The following is a 17,719-nucleotide window of genomic DNA, read 5'->3' on the forward strand; positions in this document are numbered from 1 at the left end:
GGTGTGAAAAAACTGGCCTGACTCGAAAGAAGTTTCTTCCTTTTTTTCTTTTCTCTTTATGTTATGTTGTGTATTACTCTGCAATTTTTCCCGTAGCCGCTGCAGCCATCTTACTTTTCTACAGAAATATTAAAGGATTTCTTATCTTATCTTATATGAGGTCAAATTTACCATGAGACTGCAAAAAAACTCTTATTCAATACAGAAAAGCAGGAGGATCTTTTCTGTTTACTTGCCGTTGCCATAGTGCATCACGGTAACGGAGCTGCACTGATGATTTCTTTACATGGTAATGGTGCACACTGTTACCAGAAACCCAGTTTCTTCAACTCTGACTTGGTTTTTTTTAGCTCAGAGTTTGCTGATCGTAATTCTGCAACAATCCCCGGCTCATTTCTGACCAGACCGACAGACCAAAAACGGAATCGTGATTGCAGAACTAGTGACGGCTGGTTTCACATGTGTGAGGACTGAGCCAGAGTTACAGCCTCTGCAGAGCTGATGCTCCTCTGCAGGTGAAAGAGCCTCTTGTTTGGCCTCGGTGTGTGTTGGTGTGAGTTGGTGTGTGTTGGTGTGTGTTGGTGTGTGTTGGTGTGTGTTGGTGTGTGTTGGTGTGTGTTGGTGTGTGTTGGTGTGTGTTGGTGTGTGTTGGTGTGTGTAGGTGTGTGTACCAGGGAGCTGAAGTCCTGAGCCTGCCACAGTAGCCAGTCCTCGCTGAGTGTGTACAGAGCTTTCTCCGTCACCGAGTCCACCGGGCCCTTAGCGATCTGCTGCGTGAGAGCGCTCACCAAGAGGAACAGGTGCTGGCCAACGGTTTCCTGCACACAGTCAGAAATAGGAACTTCGGTTTCTCAAAAAAAGAAACACAACAAGTAAACTCGGTGGGGAAACTTTAAGCAATAAACCTGAGGTAGCGTTAAGTTTATATTTTGTTTATGTGGTTTTGCACTTGCTTCTTCTGGGTTAAACCAGTAACAAAACAGCAGGATGGAGACAAACCCAACCCCAAGCAGTGAATTAACACAAAAGGTTGAAGTGACAGCTTAAGTTTCTGAAAAGGAGAAGCAAATGACCTGCTAGAAAATCAGAAAAAGAACCGTCACCTTGATGACTGTTTCTATCACGCCATGGTCTCTATGATGGAGACCTGTGATCCTTTTATAGCTGCACAGTTAAAGCAGCCGTTCACAAAGCAGTTCCTTCATATTTCATAAAGCACAAATGTTCACATACAGTGAAAAACAAGGCTAAGACTTCAGAGCAACACTTTAAGGTGTCATTGTCAGTAAGAGGCTGTAGTCCTCGTGCAGGCAGCGCAGGTTCAACTCCCCAGCCTGCTGCTCTTTACTGCATGTCTTCCCCCCTCTCTCCACCTGTTTCCTGATTCCTACTTTTCTTGTAAAGGCCACTAGTGCAACAAAAATCTTTAAATTAATTTTAATTTAATCATTATTTATATTTTGCTTTTCTTTAGACTTGCAGAAGTTTATAAAACAACATAAAACAATGCCTTCAAATAAATACCAGAAATACTTTGCAAAGGATGAGGAGAATCTCAAAACACATGACTGTAAACTTTGTGAAACTCGTCATGCTTTGTTTTGTGGCTTTTCTCATGATACTGTGGCTTCTGTGGCTGAAATTTCTCTGTGAACACTGTCACATGTCACTGATCTCGATGTCAGCAAAAGGAAAAAAGCCTTATGCTCACGACCATGTGTATTTATATAGTCGTATCTGTAGTACACCAACTAACCATGCACCAGTCATATGTACACAGAACTCATGTACACAGTTCTCCTGCTCACGGATAATACTGATATATCTTGTCTTTTGTACCTTTAACAATATGTCTGTGCCTTTCCTTTCTCTTTCCCCTCATTCTCTCTTCCCTATCTCCCTGTTCCTGCTCTGCCCAGCTGGCCTTTACCAGGATGTTCCCCCTTAGGATCCAGGTCCTGCTCGAGGTTTCTTCCCTCTTTAAAGGGGAGCTTCATTGCCAATGTTTTTCTCCAACTTGGGGAGTTTTTCCCTGCCATTGTTTATCTAATAATTGCTCTGGGTCATGTTCTGGGTTTCTGGAAAAGGTCTAGAGACATCTTGAATTGTAATAGACAAAATAGAACTGAATTGAACTGAATTGAACTGAATTGAACTGAAGTGAACTGGATGACCACAAAACTCCTCAAAAGGTCAACCAACAATTTCAGGAAATGTCTCCAGAAAACGTGGTCAGAATGAAACATGACAGTAACGTCACTGATGGATTTAAACTGCATGTAAGACAGTTCATTAGATTAATAGGCCATTGGATGAACGGGTCAAGTCTGAGGCAGTTGCCTTGAGTGCAAACACACACGTTCATTACAGAAGTCCAACACATTAATTCATTTTATGACATTTCTAACCAGGTGATGGCCAGTGTTAACAATAATGAATCAGTCGTTGTAGAGGCGCTTAAAATGTTCCCATGTCATGAGGAAGAATACGCTGCAGAGGCTGTTGATAAGCATTTTAGACATGATTATGACCACAAGTTTCGCCCCAACTAACACCACAGATGTGCTTCATGTTGTAACTGTTTGGATTCATGGCTGTAAGAAAAAACTTGACGGTTACAATCGTTAAGGTCTGTTCGTTTGGGGCGAATACGACCATAGGAAAATCCCCTCATCAGAACTGTAACTGTTAAGGGGTGTTTTTACGATAATAATAATTATTATTACAAATTACCTGTATTGCAAAGGTTTCTAATGTTTACTGGGCTATAATGGTGCGTTCATGGGTGGACATCCAGGTTCAGGACATGCAGTTATCCATTTTATGTGATGCAATGGAAAATAAAAAGTACTATTAAAAGTAATGAAACAAATTTCTTTTGGCAAGTGAAGTAAAAATATAACTTTCGAGGATCTAAGTTATACAAAAGGCCAACAGACCCGCAGGAAGCCGTAAAGGCAGATGGATATCCAGTTGGTCAGCAGCTTCTCCACTATGGATTCAGTGCGTCGTAGCAGCAGTTTGGGCTGTGCGTTGCTTTTCTGCTGCATCAGATCTTTGAGCAGAACTTCCATCACCTCCGTCAGGTACGGCAAGTTGCTGTGAAGCGCTACGGTGAGCAGAGATGCCACCGCACACCTGGAAGAGAGAGGAGTCAGAGGAGATGATAGGTGGTAGTTGGACATGTTGGAATACACATATCCAAGCAGAAGAAGAGAAGGAGAAGCTGATATGAGAAGGTATTTAGATAGAAAATAGGAGTCACCCTCAAAGAAAAAGCGAAACGTACTTGTCTTTGATAGTGAAACTCTTCTGCTCCTCCAGAGTGTGCACCATGGAGGTGAGGAAGAGCTGGTCCTGGATCAGCTTGGACAGACTCTGGGAACACTCATCAAGCTGAGTCTTCACCACATCCTGGAGAAAAAAGAGCAATACAAATATACAGTCTCAGAAAATTAGAATATTGTGATAAAGTCCTTTATTTTCTGTAATGCAAAAATGTCATACATTCTGGATTCATTACAAATCAACTGAAATATTGCAAGCCTTTTATTATTTTAATATTACTGATCATGGCTTACAGCTTAAGAAAACTCAAATATCCTATCTCAAAAAATTTGAATATTCTAGGAATCTTAATCTTAAACTGTAAACCATAATCAGCAATATTAAAATAATAAAATGCTTGCAATATTTCAGCTGATTTGTAATGAATCCAGAATGTATGACATTTTTTTTTTTAAATTGCATTACAGAAAATAAAGAACTTTATCACAATATTCTAATTTTCTGAGACAGTCCTGTATATATGTATGTATATACACATATAAGCTAAAATGTTGAACCACAGCAGTCGTTGCCATTCCTTACCTGACCAATGTCTTTGATACACAATGCCATCAAAGTTTCACTCTGAAAAACAAAAAGTGGATGTGTTAATCTGCCGGTGTACAAAGTCTTTTCTAAAACAATTGGGAAATTTACTTAAGTTCAACCAAAGTTTAAATATGTTGTTTGTTTGTTCATGCAAAGACACAAACAAGTACAGTCACAACTTCTGCTGTATCTTAGGAAGTAAAACATCTTTTATTGGATGACAGAAACACACATTTGAGTTGGGGTTGAAACAAAGGAAGAAATGTATAGATGATATAAGTAAGATCATTCTGGAGGATTCTACGATCAGCAGCTTCACTGATGACAGAGGTCAAGAGTATTTGAACGTTTTTCAGAGTAAAACTGCAAAATTGCAAAGAACGTAAGTCAGGCAAGACTTTCAGTGTTTGATACCGTAGGGAAATGAGTGGGGTGGTGAAATGCAGTGTGGCTCAAAGACCTGTTTCAGTTCTGATCATTTACTTTGTCATGGTTTGAATAGTAAGGCAGATGTTCTACGTTATAAAGGGGTTGTTGTGTATTTTGTTAGTTTTAGTGTCAGTACGGCTGATGAACGTTTTTATATTGTTTCAATAGTGGCAACCATGACAGAGCAATAACTCTGGCCAGGGTTGAAATGTTCCACGAAGAAAGCACTACTGCTAATAAAGGCGGCTTCCTGTTATTTTGGACTTCCTGTAGTACTGTGTTGAGTACATGAAGTGTTTCAAATGATCTGAGTTTAAATTCACGCTTCTGCACACCAAATTCTTTGGTGTCAGAAATGAAACAGATGCTCCGATCCTCAGAGATGGAGAGCAACACTGAAGGACTGGGAGTCAATGTGAACAGAACAGCTGATACTTGGAGTGCTGAACCAGCAGACAGGGAACTGGAACTTTCCAGCTTGAACTGATTAGTTCAGCTCATCGTGTCCTAAAACGAGCAGGCGAACCCGTGCTTTCGGCTGCCGGAACTTTAGTAGCGTTATGCTGGACCTAACAACAGACCTAAAAACAAAGGAACTGTTGACACAAGCTTCATCAGCAGCATCTATAACACCGTTTCCAGCCGTACTGAGGATATCACATCTACTTTACTGGTCAAAACATGGCAAAATCTGTAACCACAACATTCATCGTCCTATAATGGCAATAGCAACCAAAAAGAGCCCCCTTGGGCCCCGAGCAAGGCCTTTAACCCTAATTGCTCCCCGGGCGAAATGCCGTGTTTGTTCTCTCAGATGTAAGTTGCTTTGGACTTTGGACACTTTGGACAAAAGTGTCAACTAAATGACAGTAGTAGTATGAGTCTTTATCACCATGACTCAGTTCATGTGAGTGTCCAATGTCGTTTTCTACAATATTATAGGTTATGTTGTTGTAAAATGTGAAGCCCACCGAAGCCTAGCAGCAAACAATTGTTTTATATTTTGTGTCCTGCCTCTGTGCTGGCATGCCAGACTGTAATATGGGCAAAATGAGTTCTGGGGGAATATGTGATCCTGAACGAAGTGAACCATTAGCTGAAAACTTCAAGAGTATCTCTACAAAAAGCACGAAGCCAAAGTAACAAGCAAGCTAAAGACAAAACCCCACTAGGTTTGTGGTAATGGTTCAAATTCCAAACTTTGTCACACAATTTGGGATGCTAGCTACAGTACTTGGTGAACCTTGCTGTCATTCTTAGCAACCTGGAGGGGCCACCCTGTGCTGAGGGCAACCCAGAGTCTTGTCCCGGCATGAGCAGGAAACACCACAGACTGCTGTTTGCGTCCTGCTGGACCAGCTGGAAGGAAACTTGCCAACTGAAGAAATCACAGCGACTGACTGAGGACATTAGTGACCCGGCGCTGGCCGTGGACAACAGTGTCAAGGGAAGGGACTTGAGATCTTCAGATTGTGGAACATCATAGTGCTTTGTGAAAGTACACACAAGGGAAGAAATATCCTACCCTCGTGGGATCAGTGTGGCTTATAGAGGCTTTATAATGTGGAGACCTGGGAGAGGCCAGTATGAAGGCCAAGCATGGAAACCATTGTTGGACGTGTGACTTCCAATATTGTCACATGAGATCATTGGTACCTTGGAAAGCTATTTCAATTCATCACAGTCCACCGCAGCATAAAAAAATGGAACCTGAAGCAGTATTGCACGGTGAGGGAATCATAAATCAGCTCAGGAGGGAAAGGCCAACACAGTTCATTGACCTTTTGGTAATCTTAGACTGTGGTTAGTTCAGCAGGATGACTCCAGAACTCATTCTGCACTACTTAACAATGTGGACTCATAAATACATGTGAACATAAGTGAATCTGCTTGAGGATCCCGTCTGCTATCCAGATCTGTCTCCTGTTTAGTTTTTTAAAAATGTTTGATACAAGAGGAAAATAAAGCAATGACAACAACAGACTGATGAGCAGCTAAAAATCTCGTTTTTTTGCAAGACTGGACACAAACTGTTCTTGCAAAACCGCAACAATCAGCATCTTCAGTTCCTCAGTGATTAGGAAATGTAATCAAAAAGAAAGGTGATGTAACATAATGACAAAACGCCTCTGTAAACTTCCAGGCTACTTAATTCTACATTTGTATATATTTCCTAAAAATAATTGCTGTTTGAAATTGCTGGTTTTGTATTTGTAAGGGTTCCAATTATTTGATAAATAACACTTTCAAGTTTCCATTGTACTTGATAAAGGCCCTAACTTTCAACATATACAGCAAGATTCGTTTGCTTTTTGTTTACACTTCACCTCTGGGAAGAAGGTCCTGGAAGCAAAGTGCTTGTAGTCCAGGAAAGGAATCGCTCCGACATTTTCCATCAGATCTGCCTTTTCTATCTGCAGGTCCACGAAACCTGTGGAGGAGGGACACCCCAGTGAAGCCGCTTTACAACACAGAATACATTTGCAAAAAAGGAACCAGTTCAGGATGTTACATATCACAAAAACGGAACTGTGTCCGCAACACCCACTGAAGTGAAAACGGTTCAAAGCCAGCCTGTGAGCATGACTACGCTTTGCAAAGTTGAACTCTTTAAACACCTATTTTCAATGCCCATCCGCTTCTCTGCAGGAGTGGAACGGGTTAAAAGAGTGATTCTGTCCGTGACTGCGGAGTGGCGGCTTTTGCAAAGAAACTAGAGGCACTTTTTATGTTCAACAGATGACACATAATGTAATAAAAGGAAGAAAAGCTTTGAAATCAAGAAATGTAAAATATAAAGTTAAATACAGACAACACACAGAAGTGACGGTTGACACAGATGAAGAGTGGTGTGGTGTTGTGCAACAGTAAGGATCTGTGAATAAATTATCACATTACTTTCTTCCTTCCTGCTATTTGCACAGGTTTCCTGTGATACTGGCTACCATGACAACCGACATCAGAATATTTCTACCGCTCTTGAGTGACCAAAGACCTTTTTTGGATTTTCACACCTGTAATTAACATGTTTTTCAAACCTATGAAAGCAATAGTAGAGATGGAGATAAGATCACAGTTTCCCTTTGATGATTGCGCTCATATGTTGTAAAGCACGGCAACAGTATAATCTGTCTGCAATGCATTGCGCCATGAATTTCCTGAGTGTTTGCGAATGGGACTTTACTATAACATTAGAAACTATACAAATATGTAAATTCTCCAGCCAGGTGTTTGCAATCTCTTTACAGAACAAAAACCACCTGGTTGATGTAATCATTTGCAGGTTTGCAGAGAGCCTCTATAAAATATGACAATTTTGTCAGTTTGCTGGTCTGGACTGTTCACATTTGTGTTGCAAGGAGGGAAAGACATAAGCAGTGGTTTCAGCAACTGGTGTTGCACATAGATGTGCAAAGGGCTGGCATGGAGTTGAACGTTCTACACTGTGAAATATTATTCACAAGTGGAAAACTTGTGAATAATAAAGAAAGAAACCCCAAGAAAAAGTGGAAGACAGTTTTCTGTCTTCCAAGAGGGGAATGTCCCTGAAACGTTTCCCTGAGGTCAGAGCAGGCAATGCTCAGAGAAATACAAATAAAAAACCCAATAGCTAAATCTCAGATCGTACTGGCCAGACTAGGCATGTGAAATGTTAAAGTGTATATCAGCTCAACTAGCAGAAGACAAAAAGGAAACAAAGTATAGTTTGTTTGAAAAAACACCAGGAGAAAGTCTCTTCTATTTAAAAAAAATATTTATGAAAACACAACTAAGCAACACGATTGACTTTAAAGGAGCATGAGGCTCCTTTAAGAAATGAGACTCTCTAGCGCCACCCTTCGCCACGACGGCCGTCGGGGGTACTGCAGCCAACAGTGAAGCCGGCACGGGAGAACGGGGAGAACGTGCATGCAGCGTCATGTGACGTCACATCCGCAGGACAGCGCGGGAAATTCTGGCCCAGAATTGCAGCACATTTTGCAGCACACAGCCTGTTCAAGGGAACGGAGAGATACACTAGAGGGCTCACTGTTTTTGGTTTGGAACGCTTCATCTGACATTATTACAAGAAAACTTAAAATGTATACGAATTTTTTTCATAAATCCTGCCTCAATCCTGCCTCATGCTCCTTTAATCAAACCACCAGACATTTGGAGCAATGACCTTTGAGCAGAACAGACCTCAGTGAGGTTGTTTAGTCTTAATGCCCAGCACCATTTTTGGTGAAACCCACACACAGGACACCTTCTAGCGTGGCGGTGGAGGGGTGAAATACTGGGGTTAATTCTGCAGCCACAGGGAAGTGACACCCGTTTTTATGTGACCATGAACATTTCTGTATACCAGACTATCTAAAACTCAGCTGAAGTTGGTTGATCCAACATTACAATGATCTCAAGAACACCAGCAAATGTACCTCAAATTGTCTGAAAAATAAAAGGATCGAGGCTTCGGAAAGGCCTAGTCCAAACCCAGACCTCAACCGGACTGAAATGCTGCGAGTGCAAACACTCAAAAACCTCAATGAGGTGAAGCGACATCGTACCTAAAAGGAGGATTGGTATCTAGTTTTTTTTTGTTTTTATTCCTTCCCTACTGTTGTTCTTTGTTATGAAGCATCATTAAATGTGACACCAACCTTGTCTGATGTCATTCCTAACGTTGAGCTCCACATCTTCCATGAACCTGTTCATCCTACTAGTGAAGTTCTTCGTTTGTCTTCGGTAGAACATAATCCCCACCACTGAAGGGGGGTAGGAAAAACATATTGCACATTTACTGGGTTCATAATAGACCTCAGAACAAAATCATCTCAAATCATCAAACATTACTAAGTGCACTTACCAACAATAATGAACAGAATTGGAAGAAGAGCCAACAGCATGAAAAGGAATAATGGCTGATAATGATTGTTCAGGATTATTGTCTTATCTCCATATCGTATCTGTCAAAAACAAACATACTGAATATGAATTTTTGGGGGATTTATTATTCATTTGTTATATATTATGACATTATGATCCAGTACCATTAATCTCAAACTGTTGCAACACAAGAACCCATAACATACATCCAGGTGTATAACAGGGGCATAAAGAAGCTTTATAAAGAAGTCAGAGCCTTGTCACATTTGTGATGAACCCTAAAGAGCTTTTATCCCCGCATTATTATATCAAGTTCTCCATACTTAACAGTTTACTTCATTTTTTTTTGTGTATTACATCTGACACCATCCTCACTATCCTGCCAAGCACATTAATTCAGAGCGTTTTACACACTTAGGGCCAAATCCACAAAGAATAGATTGCGCCCGCAAATAGCGCTGTGAATTGCGCCGCATTTGCGCCCGCAATTTGCCCCGATTTAAGGTCCTATTCACAAAATATTTTGCTCCAATGATATGCCGGCGCAAACACGGCCATAAAGTTTTGCAGTAACTTCATTAACACCGGATCGGGATCAGATCAGGATCTGAAGGTAATTCATGTTCTGTGTTTTGCTACACACACCTACAGGTCAGCTGTTAAACACACACATTCTAGATTTATATGTTTATATGGTGGAATTGTTTGTAATAAAGCAGCCCCTTACTGTATGGATGAATCCTGAGCTCCGTCCTGTTATTTTTATTTTTAAATCCGAGATAAGTCCACAACCCCACTTGATCTGACTGTCTACAGTCATGTCTGACTGTAGATTTCACCCTTAATATCATTCAGTATCACACAGGCTTGAATGATAATGACGAGAGAGAGAAACAGAGACAGAGGGGGAGTGAAGCCTGAATTATGGTTCTGCGTTAAATCGACGCAGAGCCTACGCCGTAGGGTACGTGTCGCCGCGTACCCTACGCCGTAATCTCTGCGTTGGTGTAATGCGGAACCATAAATCAGCCTTGAGGAGTGAGTTTGCGCGCAGTTAATACACGCTTCGAAAAGACGGTATTTGCTCCACTATTCTTGCGTGTGGCAAATAGCGCTGGCCTTTCTGAATTAGACGGTTTTTGCGATGAGGCTTATTTGCATAGAAAGGGGGCAATTTTGCACCGAATGTATGAATATTACCTAATATACATGCATGAAAATGGCACAGGCGCACCATGACACTATTTGCTTGGCAGCGCAGTTTGTTGGAGCAATTCCCCCTTTGCGGGTGCTTTGTCTCATTTGCACCGGTTTAGCGGCCGCAAAAGCCGCGCAATCCTTTTGTGGATTTGGCCCTTACTGTGCAATGCTGCACATGTTTCCACAAAAACAAAACAAATCACATTTCACCAGAAGCATTTCGTACTCTACTTTTACCTTCAGCTGCTGAAAGTTTACTTGGGGTGTGCTCTGGATGTCACAGATGAACGTATCGGTGTCGTTACTACTTTCCTTGGTTTCCATGATGCAGGGATAATCATGCTCATTCTGCATGCCCCACACTAACAAGTCTGCTGTTGTCATTTCCAGTTTGTCTCCCTTTTTCTGAAAAAATAAAAGCAAATTCTCTAATTTTAAGAGTCTATATCACTTTATGAGGTACACCTAATAAACCGTTGAGTGAATAAATAAACATAAACAGAATAAACAGATAAACAAAAAGTCTTACTTGAATAATAATGCGGATGTCCTCGCCTGTCCTTGCAGATGTGAAGCTGGTAAACTGCGGTTCTGGGTGGTAGGTTAAAGTTATAGAGCAGGCCAAGGTTTGATTGGCAACCTTCAAACGCACAAAGCTGCTGGGAATCGTCTGACCAGCTGCAGGGGTTTCATATGTGAGACTCTGCAGAGAATTGAAACACCATCAGATCATGAATCAGTGTGGAGTAACCCTGAACCACTGCCAGAGCAGTAAACTGGTAAACTAAAGCACACATTGTGACAAGGAAGGGCAGAAGACACTTCTTCTTGAGGAGGCTTTTAAAAGTCTGTGTCAGAATGCAGTTCAATCAGCAGTTATCTGTTGGGGCAGCAGCGTCAGAACCACGAACTGCTGCATAAGTGATAAAAAACCACGGCTCCACTGATCGTCCTCTTCACAACGATAATGTTAAAAATCAACTGGAGATTCAGTGAATAGAAAATGTAGACATTCTTGCATTTACTTTGACTTACAGAATTCCTGCTGAGAGTGAGAATCGAAAACATGTTTTTTCTACTCAGTTTCATTGCATTGGTTACTATTTGCATTACAGCACTGACAAACATACCAAAACATTTTGCACACTAAAGCGTTAAAATTCTTGTTATAATGTGCATTGTCCTGTTAAAAATTGCATGGACACTGCTGAAAAAGAGTCTTGAATATCGTTACAGACGCGTGAATGAGCTTTGCCCATTCGTGACGCAGCATCACACGTTCACACAGCCTTCTGGACTATCTGGAATATCTGCTGAATGATTGTGGTATCTACCTTGGGCTTGTGCAAATGCATCCAGATATCTTGTCTGTCCTTCTTTGCCCATTTAAGATTCCGCCTTTTTTATGAATATTGCAACTATTGAACTTTTGAATTCACGTTGGATAAAATAATATGCAGCTAATTGCACATGTGAGCTGATGGATGACAGCAATATAAGATAGTAGCATTCATCTCAGGGATTTCACATATTTTAATATCTATAATCTCACAGGATGTGATAAAATGTTTCATGTAATGTGACATTTAATACAAGATAAAGCGGAGGATATGTTGTGTGTGTGCGTGGAGGTACCTGAGAGCTAATGTTTGTGGGAAGTACAACTTCATGTGGAGCATGGCTGAGTGTGAGCCCTTCCACAAGATTCAGGCGAGTTCCTATGAGTATAACCTTCCTGTTCCCACTACAAAAGAAATTAAGAAGCAGTCAGTCAGGACAGGACAGGAAAAACACAAATCAGTAGACGATACAGACACTGCAATTAAAAAAAAAGAAAGATAGTGAATGACATTAACTTTGACTTGAAAAACAATAAAAAATTAAAGCTGCAAGCAGCGATGAACGGGCCCTCGCACCCTTGTGCACGTTCAGGCTGCAGTGGAAGCTTGTATGACTTGCATGTAGATTCTTCAGGTCTGGACATTTAGCGGATGACACCACCCACGACTCTCTATATCAAACCATTCAAAAGTTATAGCAGAAAATAGGAACTCAATGTTCAAATATCAAATATCGACCAATCAGAAGAAGAGGTGGGGCTAATTCATGCCAATAAAGGTCAAGTACTCAATACCGAGTCCGTTGACACAACCCACATGTCTTTATCACAACCCATTCAAAAGTTATGGCAGAGAATAGGAACTATCAAATATGGACCAATCAGATGAAGAGGGGGGCGCGCTTTTTGGCGTCTATCGTCGCCACGGTAATGCTTTTGACTGAGAAGCAGAAGTAATGCGCATCGTCGCCGTATGGACATGCACATTTTGATGTATAACACACCTGGGTGCACGTTACGGTTCGGGCGAAGAAACAGCCGAAGAAATGGCATAAATTGCGGCAAAATTACACGATTAATTCAAAATGGCCAACTTCCTGTTGGGTTTTGGCCATGGCGCCAAGAGACTTTTCTTTAAGTTGTGACATGATACAGGTGTGTAGCGATTTCCGTGCATGTACGTCAAACCGTATTGTGGGGCTTGAGGCACAAAGTTTTTTAGGGGGTGTGGCCCATTGGGCCACGCCCATTAATGCAAACCATTAAATGGGGTAGGTGGCTCAGTTGGTAGAGCGTTCGCCCATGAGCCTGAAGGTCAGTGGTTCGAACCCTAGTTCCTCCTGTGTCCACCAAAGTGTCCTTGGGCAAGACACTGAATCTCCCGGTTGCTCCCGGTTGTCAGGCCAGCGCCGTTGTGTATGGCAGCTCCGCCGACAACTGGTGTGAATGTGTGTGCGTGTGGGTGAACGTCTACAGTGTAAAATGCTTTGGGGCTGTAGGAGTACAGCTGGAAAGCGCTATATAAGTGTAGGCCATTTACCATTTAAATATCAAATTTTTCGCCAGGCCTGGCTTGCGTGCAAAATTTGGTGACTTTTGGGGCACGTTTAGGAGGGCAAAAAGGCCCTCATTTCGTCGGAAGAAGGAAAAAAAAAAAATTGCTACAGATACAATAGGGCCTTCGCACTGTCAGTGCTCGGGCCCTAAAAATTCTCTTCAACTTGGTAATGTGCATCTATTTTTGCATACTGGCAGCAGGTCAGGACTCTAGGGAGGCTGTCCAGCACTCATGCCCTCTTCTTCCTCAGCCCTGACTGTGAATCGCGTGGTTGTGATGATAAATACACAAATGTCCCCAGTACATATGTTGTTTTAAGGGTAGCATAGTTTCTGTAAAAAAAAAAAAAAAAAAAAAAAAAAAGTACTTTTCTGCATTATGATGCCAAAACAGGTATACAAGGCTTTTGTCAAGGCCACTGATACAACGTCCTTGTTTCTGATAACAGTGTGGATGCTCATTTTCGTCTTTGCTCTAAAGCACACAAGGACTGTTTCTCCCTAAAAAGATCTGTAATACTAATTCCTGTAACATTAATGAATGACTTGTTTTTAAAGCAGTGCCAAGGGTCGGATTGGACAGCACGGATGCCCAAGTTAGACTTGTTCCCTTCACTGGCAGAGGAGCATAGCACCACCTGAACTGTACGGTTGAAGTGGATTGAGATGACATTTAACATGATTTGACATTGAATTGAATCAGAAAAAATATCACTGGTTCCTCACTCTCTCCCATCCAAGACATTGCAAAAAATGTATTGCCTGACCAGGACTGCATCCTGTATATTACTATTTTGGTATCCTTTTTTTTCTTTTCTCTTGCTGTAATGATGGAAATGTCCCCATTGTGGGACTAATAAAGGAGTCTAATCTAATAACATCAGCACAGCTGACAAATAAAAAACCACAATAATTTGAATGTGGAAATAAATCGATTCATCTTCTGACCACAACAAATACAAGTAAAGATAAAAGTGAATGAAGATAAGAGGAGACCAAAGAGTTTTATAGGCTAGAGAATAACAGATACAAGCATGTTTGGCCCTGAGATGAGCGGTGCTTCGGGTTTGGGCGTCATACATTTGTGGATCTCAGTAGAAAGAAGTGATAACTTTAAATGTCACTGACAAGCCACGAAACTGGTTCTGTAGCTGAAACCTCAAAGCAAATCACTTCTTGATGGATATAAAGGAAAGACTGACGTCAAAACGATAAAAGGTAGGTAAAATGATCAAATCCCCTTTCTTCCCACACTATTTGCAGCTAAATGTAAAGTAGCATACTTTAGAAAAATATAAAATAAGCCAGTTCCCACAATGTAGACATGACTGTAGGTTGTTTAAATAATAGAACAGCCATTTGGTTGGGGAAAACTTGAAGACAAGCTCGCATTTCCAGCAAACTATGTTGCAAACAGAACACACAAAATAGCATTTCTTTGTTTTTCTACTAGAAGTAAGGGAAGTAGTTTCACAGCTTTTGGGAAGTGATTTTTTTCCCCGACAGATGACCTCTCGCCTGCAGAAGTGGCAGTTACTCATTCCAAACTTTGGTGACAAAACAGCAAATAAAAAAGTCTTACTTCTTACCATTTTAGCCTGGAAATACTGAAAGTAAAACTGACATATCCTCATTACTCGTCCTACAAGGTGTACTTTATCTAATAGCAAATAAATCAATCAATCAGGTCATAATGTTGGATGTTTTCTGGAGCATTACATCAGCACTAAACATTACATCAGCACTAAATTCATGAAAGAATTTATTCCTTGATTGATATCTAAATGTGTAGAGCTCTGTAATGCTAAAGTTTAGACAAATACCTGATCCAGGTGCTGCTTGGTGTCATTTTGTTGCAGATTGGCAGTGACTGATAGGTGATATCAGCGTTGCCGTGGCAACTACCGTCCGGGAGGAGCATGCACACTTTGACCACGCCTTTTGTTTCTGTACTGGGAATGTGAAACGTCAGACTGGTACCAGTGTTGTTCCATACAGGAGATCTGAGGGGAGCAGAGAGGAGCAACACAACTGAAACCAGCACTCACCAACATCATAACATGCAAACCTCAAGGTCTAAATATAAAGAGATGAAATGAGGACTGTATTCAGTAAAACAGTTATAAGCGAAATAAGTACATAAAGAAATGTCTGGATAGTATGAAGCACGACTTAAATGTGAGGCCTTTGAAGTTAAATAATTAAGAAAAAGAGAAGCCCTAAACCAGGAAAACAACAAGATATCAAAGGTTAGTGTAAGCAACAATGACGAGATGAAGAAAATGTGCCATATTTATGTAGCAGGAAAACACTTCATCAGTTCCTCTCTGTTAAAAATAGAAGAGCTGACTAAGCTGCAGCTGCTACACTGAAAATAAATCCTATAGATCCACATTTAATGATCATTTCGGAGGTCTTCATGCAATTTTCAGAACAGTTTTGGTCAAAATATAACAAAGATCTATGAAAGTAGTACCGTTTCTCTGGAAACCGCATGTTAAATACTGTTATTCTACAGAAAATATAAAATTGTAAGTAAGGTTTCCTTGAAATAATCTCTATTATTTTATCTTTTCTAGTCTTGAGAACAATCTTCTGTAGAGTGACTCACTCCTGTGGAGCACAACTCAGGTCTTTCTGGATCCTCACACTGCTCACACTATGAAGGTTACGACCTGACAACAAAGCATGGTTTGTGCCGTAGAAAGACACAACACTGGGAGTGATGGAGGTGATCTCCGGCTGCTGTAAAACACATAAACAGTCAGCTTTAGTACCGGCGTAATGCCGTGAACAAGATGATTGTTGGTAACTATCTGTGAAAACGGAGGTTCAGACTCACAGAAAAGTTCATCCCTGTTGTCATATTTTGGCAAACGCTGTCCTGCAGGAGGAAGAAAATATATTAGTCCATCTGGCGTAGCATTTAACAAAGTGAAAGATGGTAATGTTAGAAAGGTTTCTATTTATTTAAAACCCGAAGAGATGCATTATTACATTCTGTATTTCTTGATTGGCCCATGAACAGCGATTGTGGCTCCAGCCACATCCAGCATTGATGCACCGCCGACACCTGAAGAGGAAACAATCGCAAATGCATCTATCACTGTAACATGTTACAATAAGTTATATAATACATCATTAAATTGAATCATTAACAAAAAAAAGAAAAATGAAGAAGAAAGAAGACAATCCAAAGCTAATTATCTCAGCAATTAAATAATAAAAATCTTCAGTCTTTTGTGAAAAAGAGGATTACTGTAACACAATCACATCAAGTTTTATGAAACAATCATATTGCTCACATTCTCAAGAATAAAGTTTTTTATATAGAGCTACAATTAATTTTAATTGATTTTAATTTTAAGACTGACCCTATTTATGCTTATTTTGTAAGAAACTATTGTAACCTTTTCACAGAGTCGGATGCAGCTCATTTCATTCTTATGTGTAATTATCGGTAATAGCTATAGATATTCTATAGATTTAAAAAAAAAATATGATCAACTTACAAACGAGGACTTGGTTGTCCATGGATATTAGAGCAGTTGATTAGTTCCAATTGTTCTGACAGATGTATTGTCCCAAGTCTCATCTTAACTGTGAGATCCAGACCTGTGAATTTAAAATAATCTGGTCATTTAAGCAAAATGCTGCACAGCTGAAAGAAAATGTTCATTGGCTCTTTGGGAATATCCGGATTTCTGTAATAAACAAACAGAATATTGTCCGTTCTTCATTAAAATCACAAGTATAGAAAAAGATCTGATAAAAGAGATCAAAAATAGTATCATTTGAAATGGGTAAACTGCTAAAATCACATTGAGGCCAAAATATGAAATCCTGACAGACATGAATTCTCAACAATGACAAGAAAATATCTGAAAACATCTCAAAGTTTCTAAAACTTCATTTGGTTAAGAGTAATATTGAAAAACATGTAGTTTAAAGCATTTATTTTGCCCCCAAAGGCCCCCCAGCTGTAAAGCATGGTGGAGGGAGCCTCATGATTTGGAGTTTTGTTTTGTTTTATTAGTGTCTCAACACAGTCACTGATTTAAAATGAACGTTACATTTGGAAAAGGTTTTAAAAAACAATGTCAACTGCTGTGCTGTTAGCTGAGGATGAATACCGGATATCAACATCGAAGAGATACCCATGAAGAAAATGGTTCAACATTTCTTCATTCTGTTGCACAAGTCTGACAAGCAGCTATTTTAAAAGTCTGATGGAGTCTGTCCTTCCAAAAAAGCTCCAACAGCTACAAGTTCACAGTGAAAAAGCTGACTGATGCAGAAATACTGGCAGTTCCAAAGGGTTCAAAGACTTTTTCTTGCAACTCTATATTTTAATACATTAAAATGACAATGGAAAACAACCCGTTTGTCACCTGGAAGGTTACATATATCACAGTCTATCTGTGTTATTGCTCTTGGGACAGTTTAACATGA

At 40.4% G+C, this 17,719-nt stretch overlaps 1 protein-coding gene across 1 annotated transcript in view; it reads right to left on the reverse strand.

The window, feature by feature from the left end:
• The window catches only part of plxnc1 (plexin C1), a 44,028-nt gene that overhangs the window by 14,481 nt on the left and 11,828 nt on the right, over positions 1-17,719 (reverse strand). Inside the window, exons 7-21 of the mRNA XM_061714708.1 lie at positions 16,780-16,882; positions 16,265-16,340; positions 16,110-16,151; positions 15,879-16,012; positions 15,091-15,270; positions 12,007-12,115; positions 10,901-11,074; positions 10,609-10,776; positions 9,152-9,251; positions 8,946-9,050; positions 6,633-6,736; positions 3,871-3,912; positions 3,290-3,414; positions 2,940-3,138; positions 672-818 (exon numbers count right to left, since the gene is read on the reverse strand). Of these exons, the coding sequence (XP_061570692.1) occupies positions 672-818; positions 2,940-3,138; positions 3,290-3,414; positions 3,871-3,912; positions 6,633-6,736; positions 8,946-9,050; positions 9,152-9,251; positions 10,609-10,776; positions 10,901-11,074; positions 12,007-12,115; positions 15,091-15,270; positions 15,879-16,012; positions 16,110-16,151; positions 16,265-16,340; positions 16,780-16,882 (1,808 nt within the window). The remainder of the gene's footprint in view (positions 1-671; positions 819-2,939; positions 3,139-3,289; positions 3,415-3,870; positions 3,913-6,632; positions 6,737-8,945; positions 9,051-9,151; positions 9,252-10,608; positions 10,777-10,900; positions 11,075-12,006; positions 12,116-15,090; positions 15,271-15,878; positions 16,013-16,109; positions 16,152-16,264; positions 16,341-16,779; positions 16,883-17,719) is intronic.

The sequence above is a fragment of the Cololabis saira genome, chromosome 23 (assembly GCF_033807715.1).
Source record: "Cololabis saira isolate AMF1-May2022 chromosome 23, fColSai1.1, whole genome shotgun sequence".
Classification (NCBI taxonomy): Eukaryota; Metazoa; Chordata; class Actinopteri; order Beloniformes; family Belonidae; genus Cololabis; species Cololabis saira.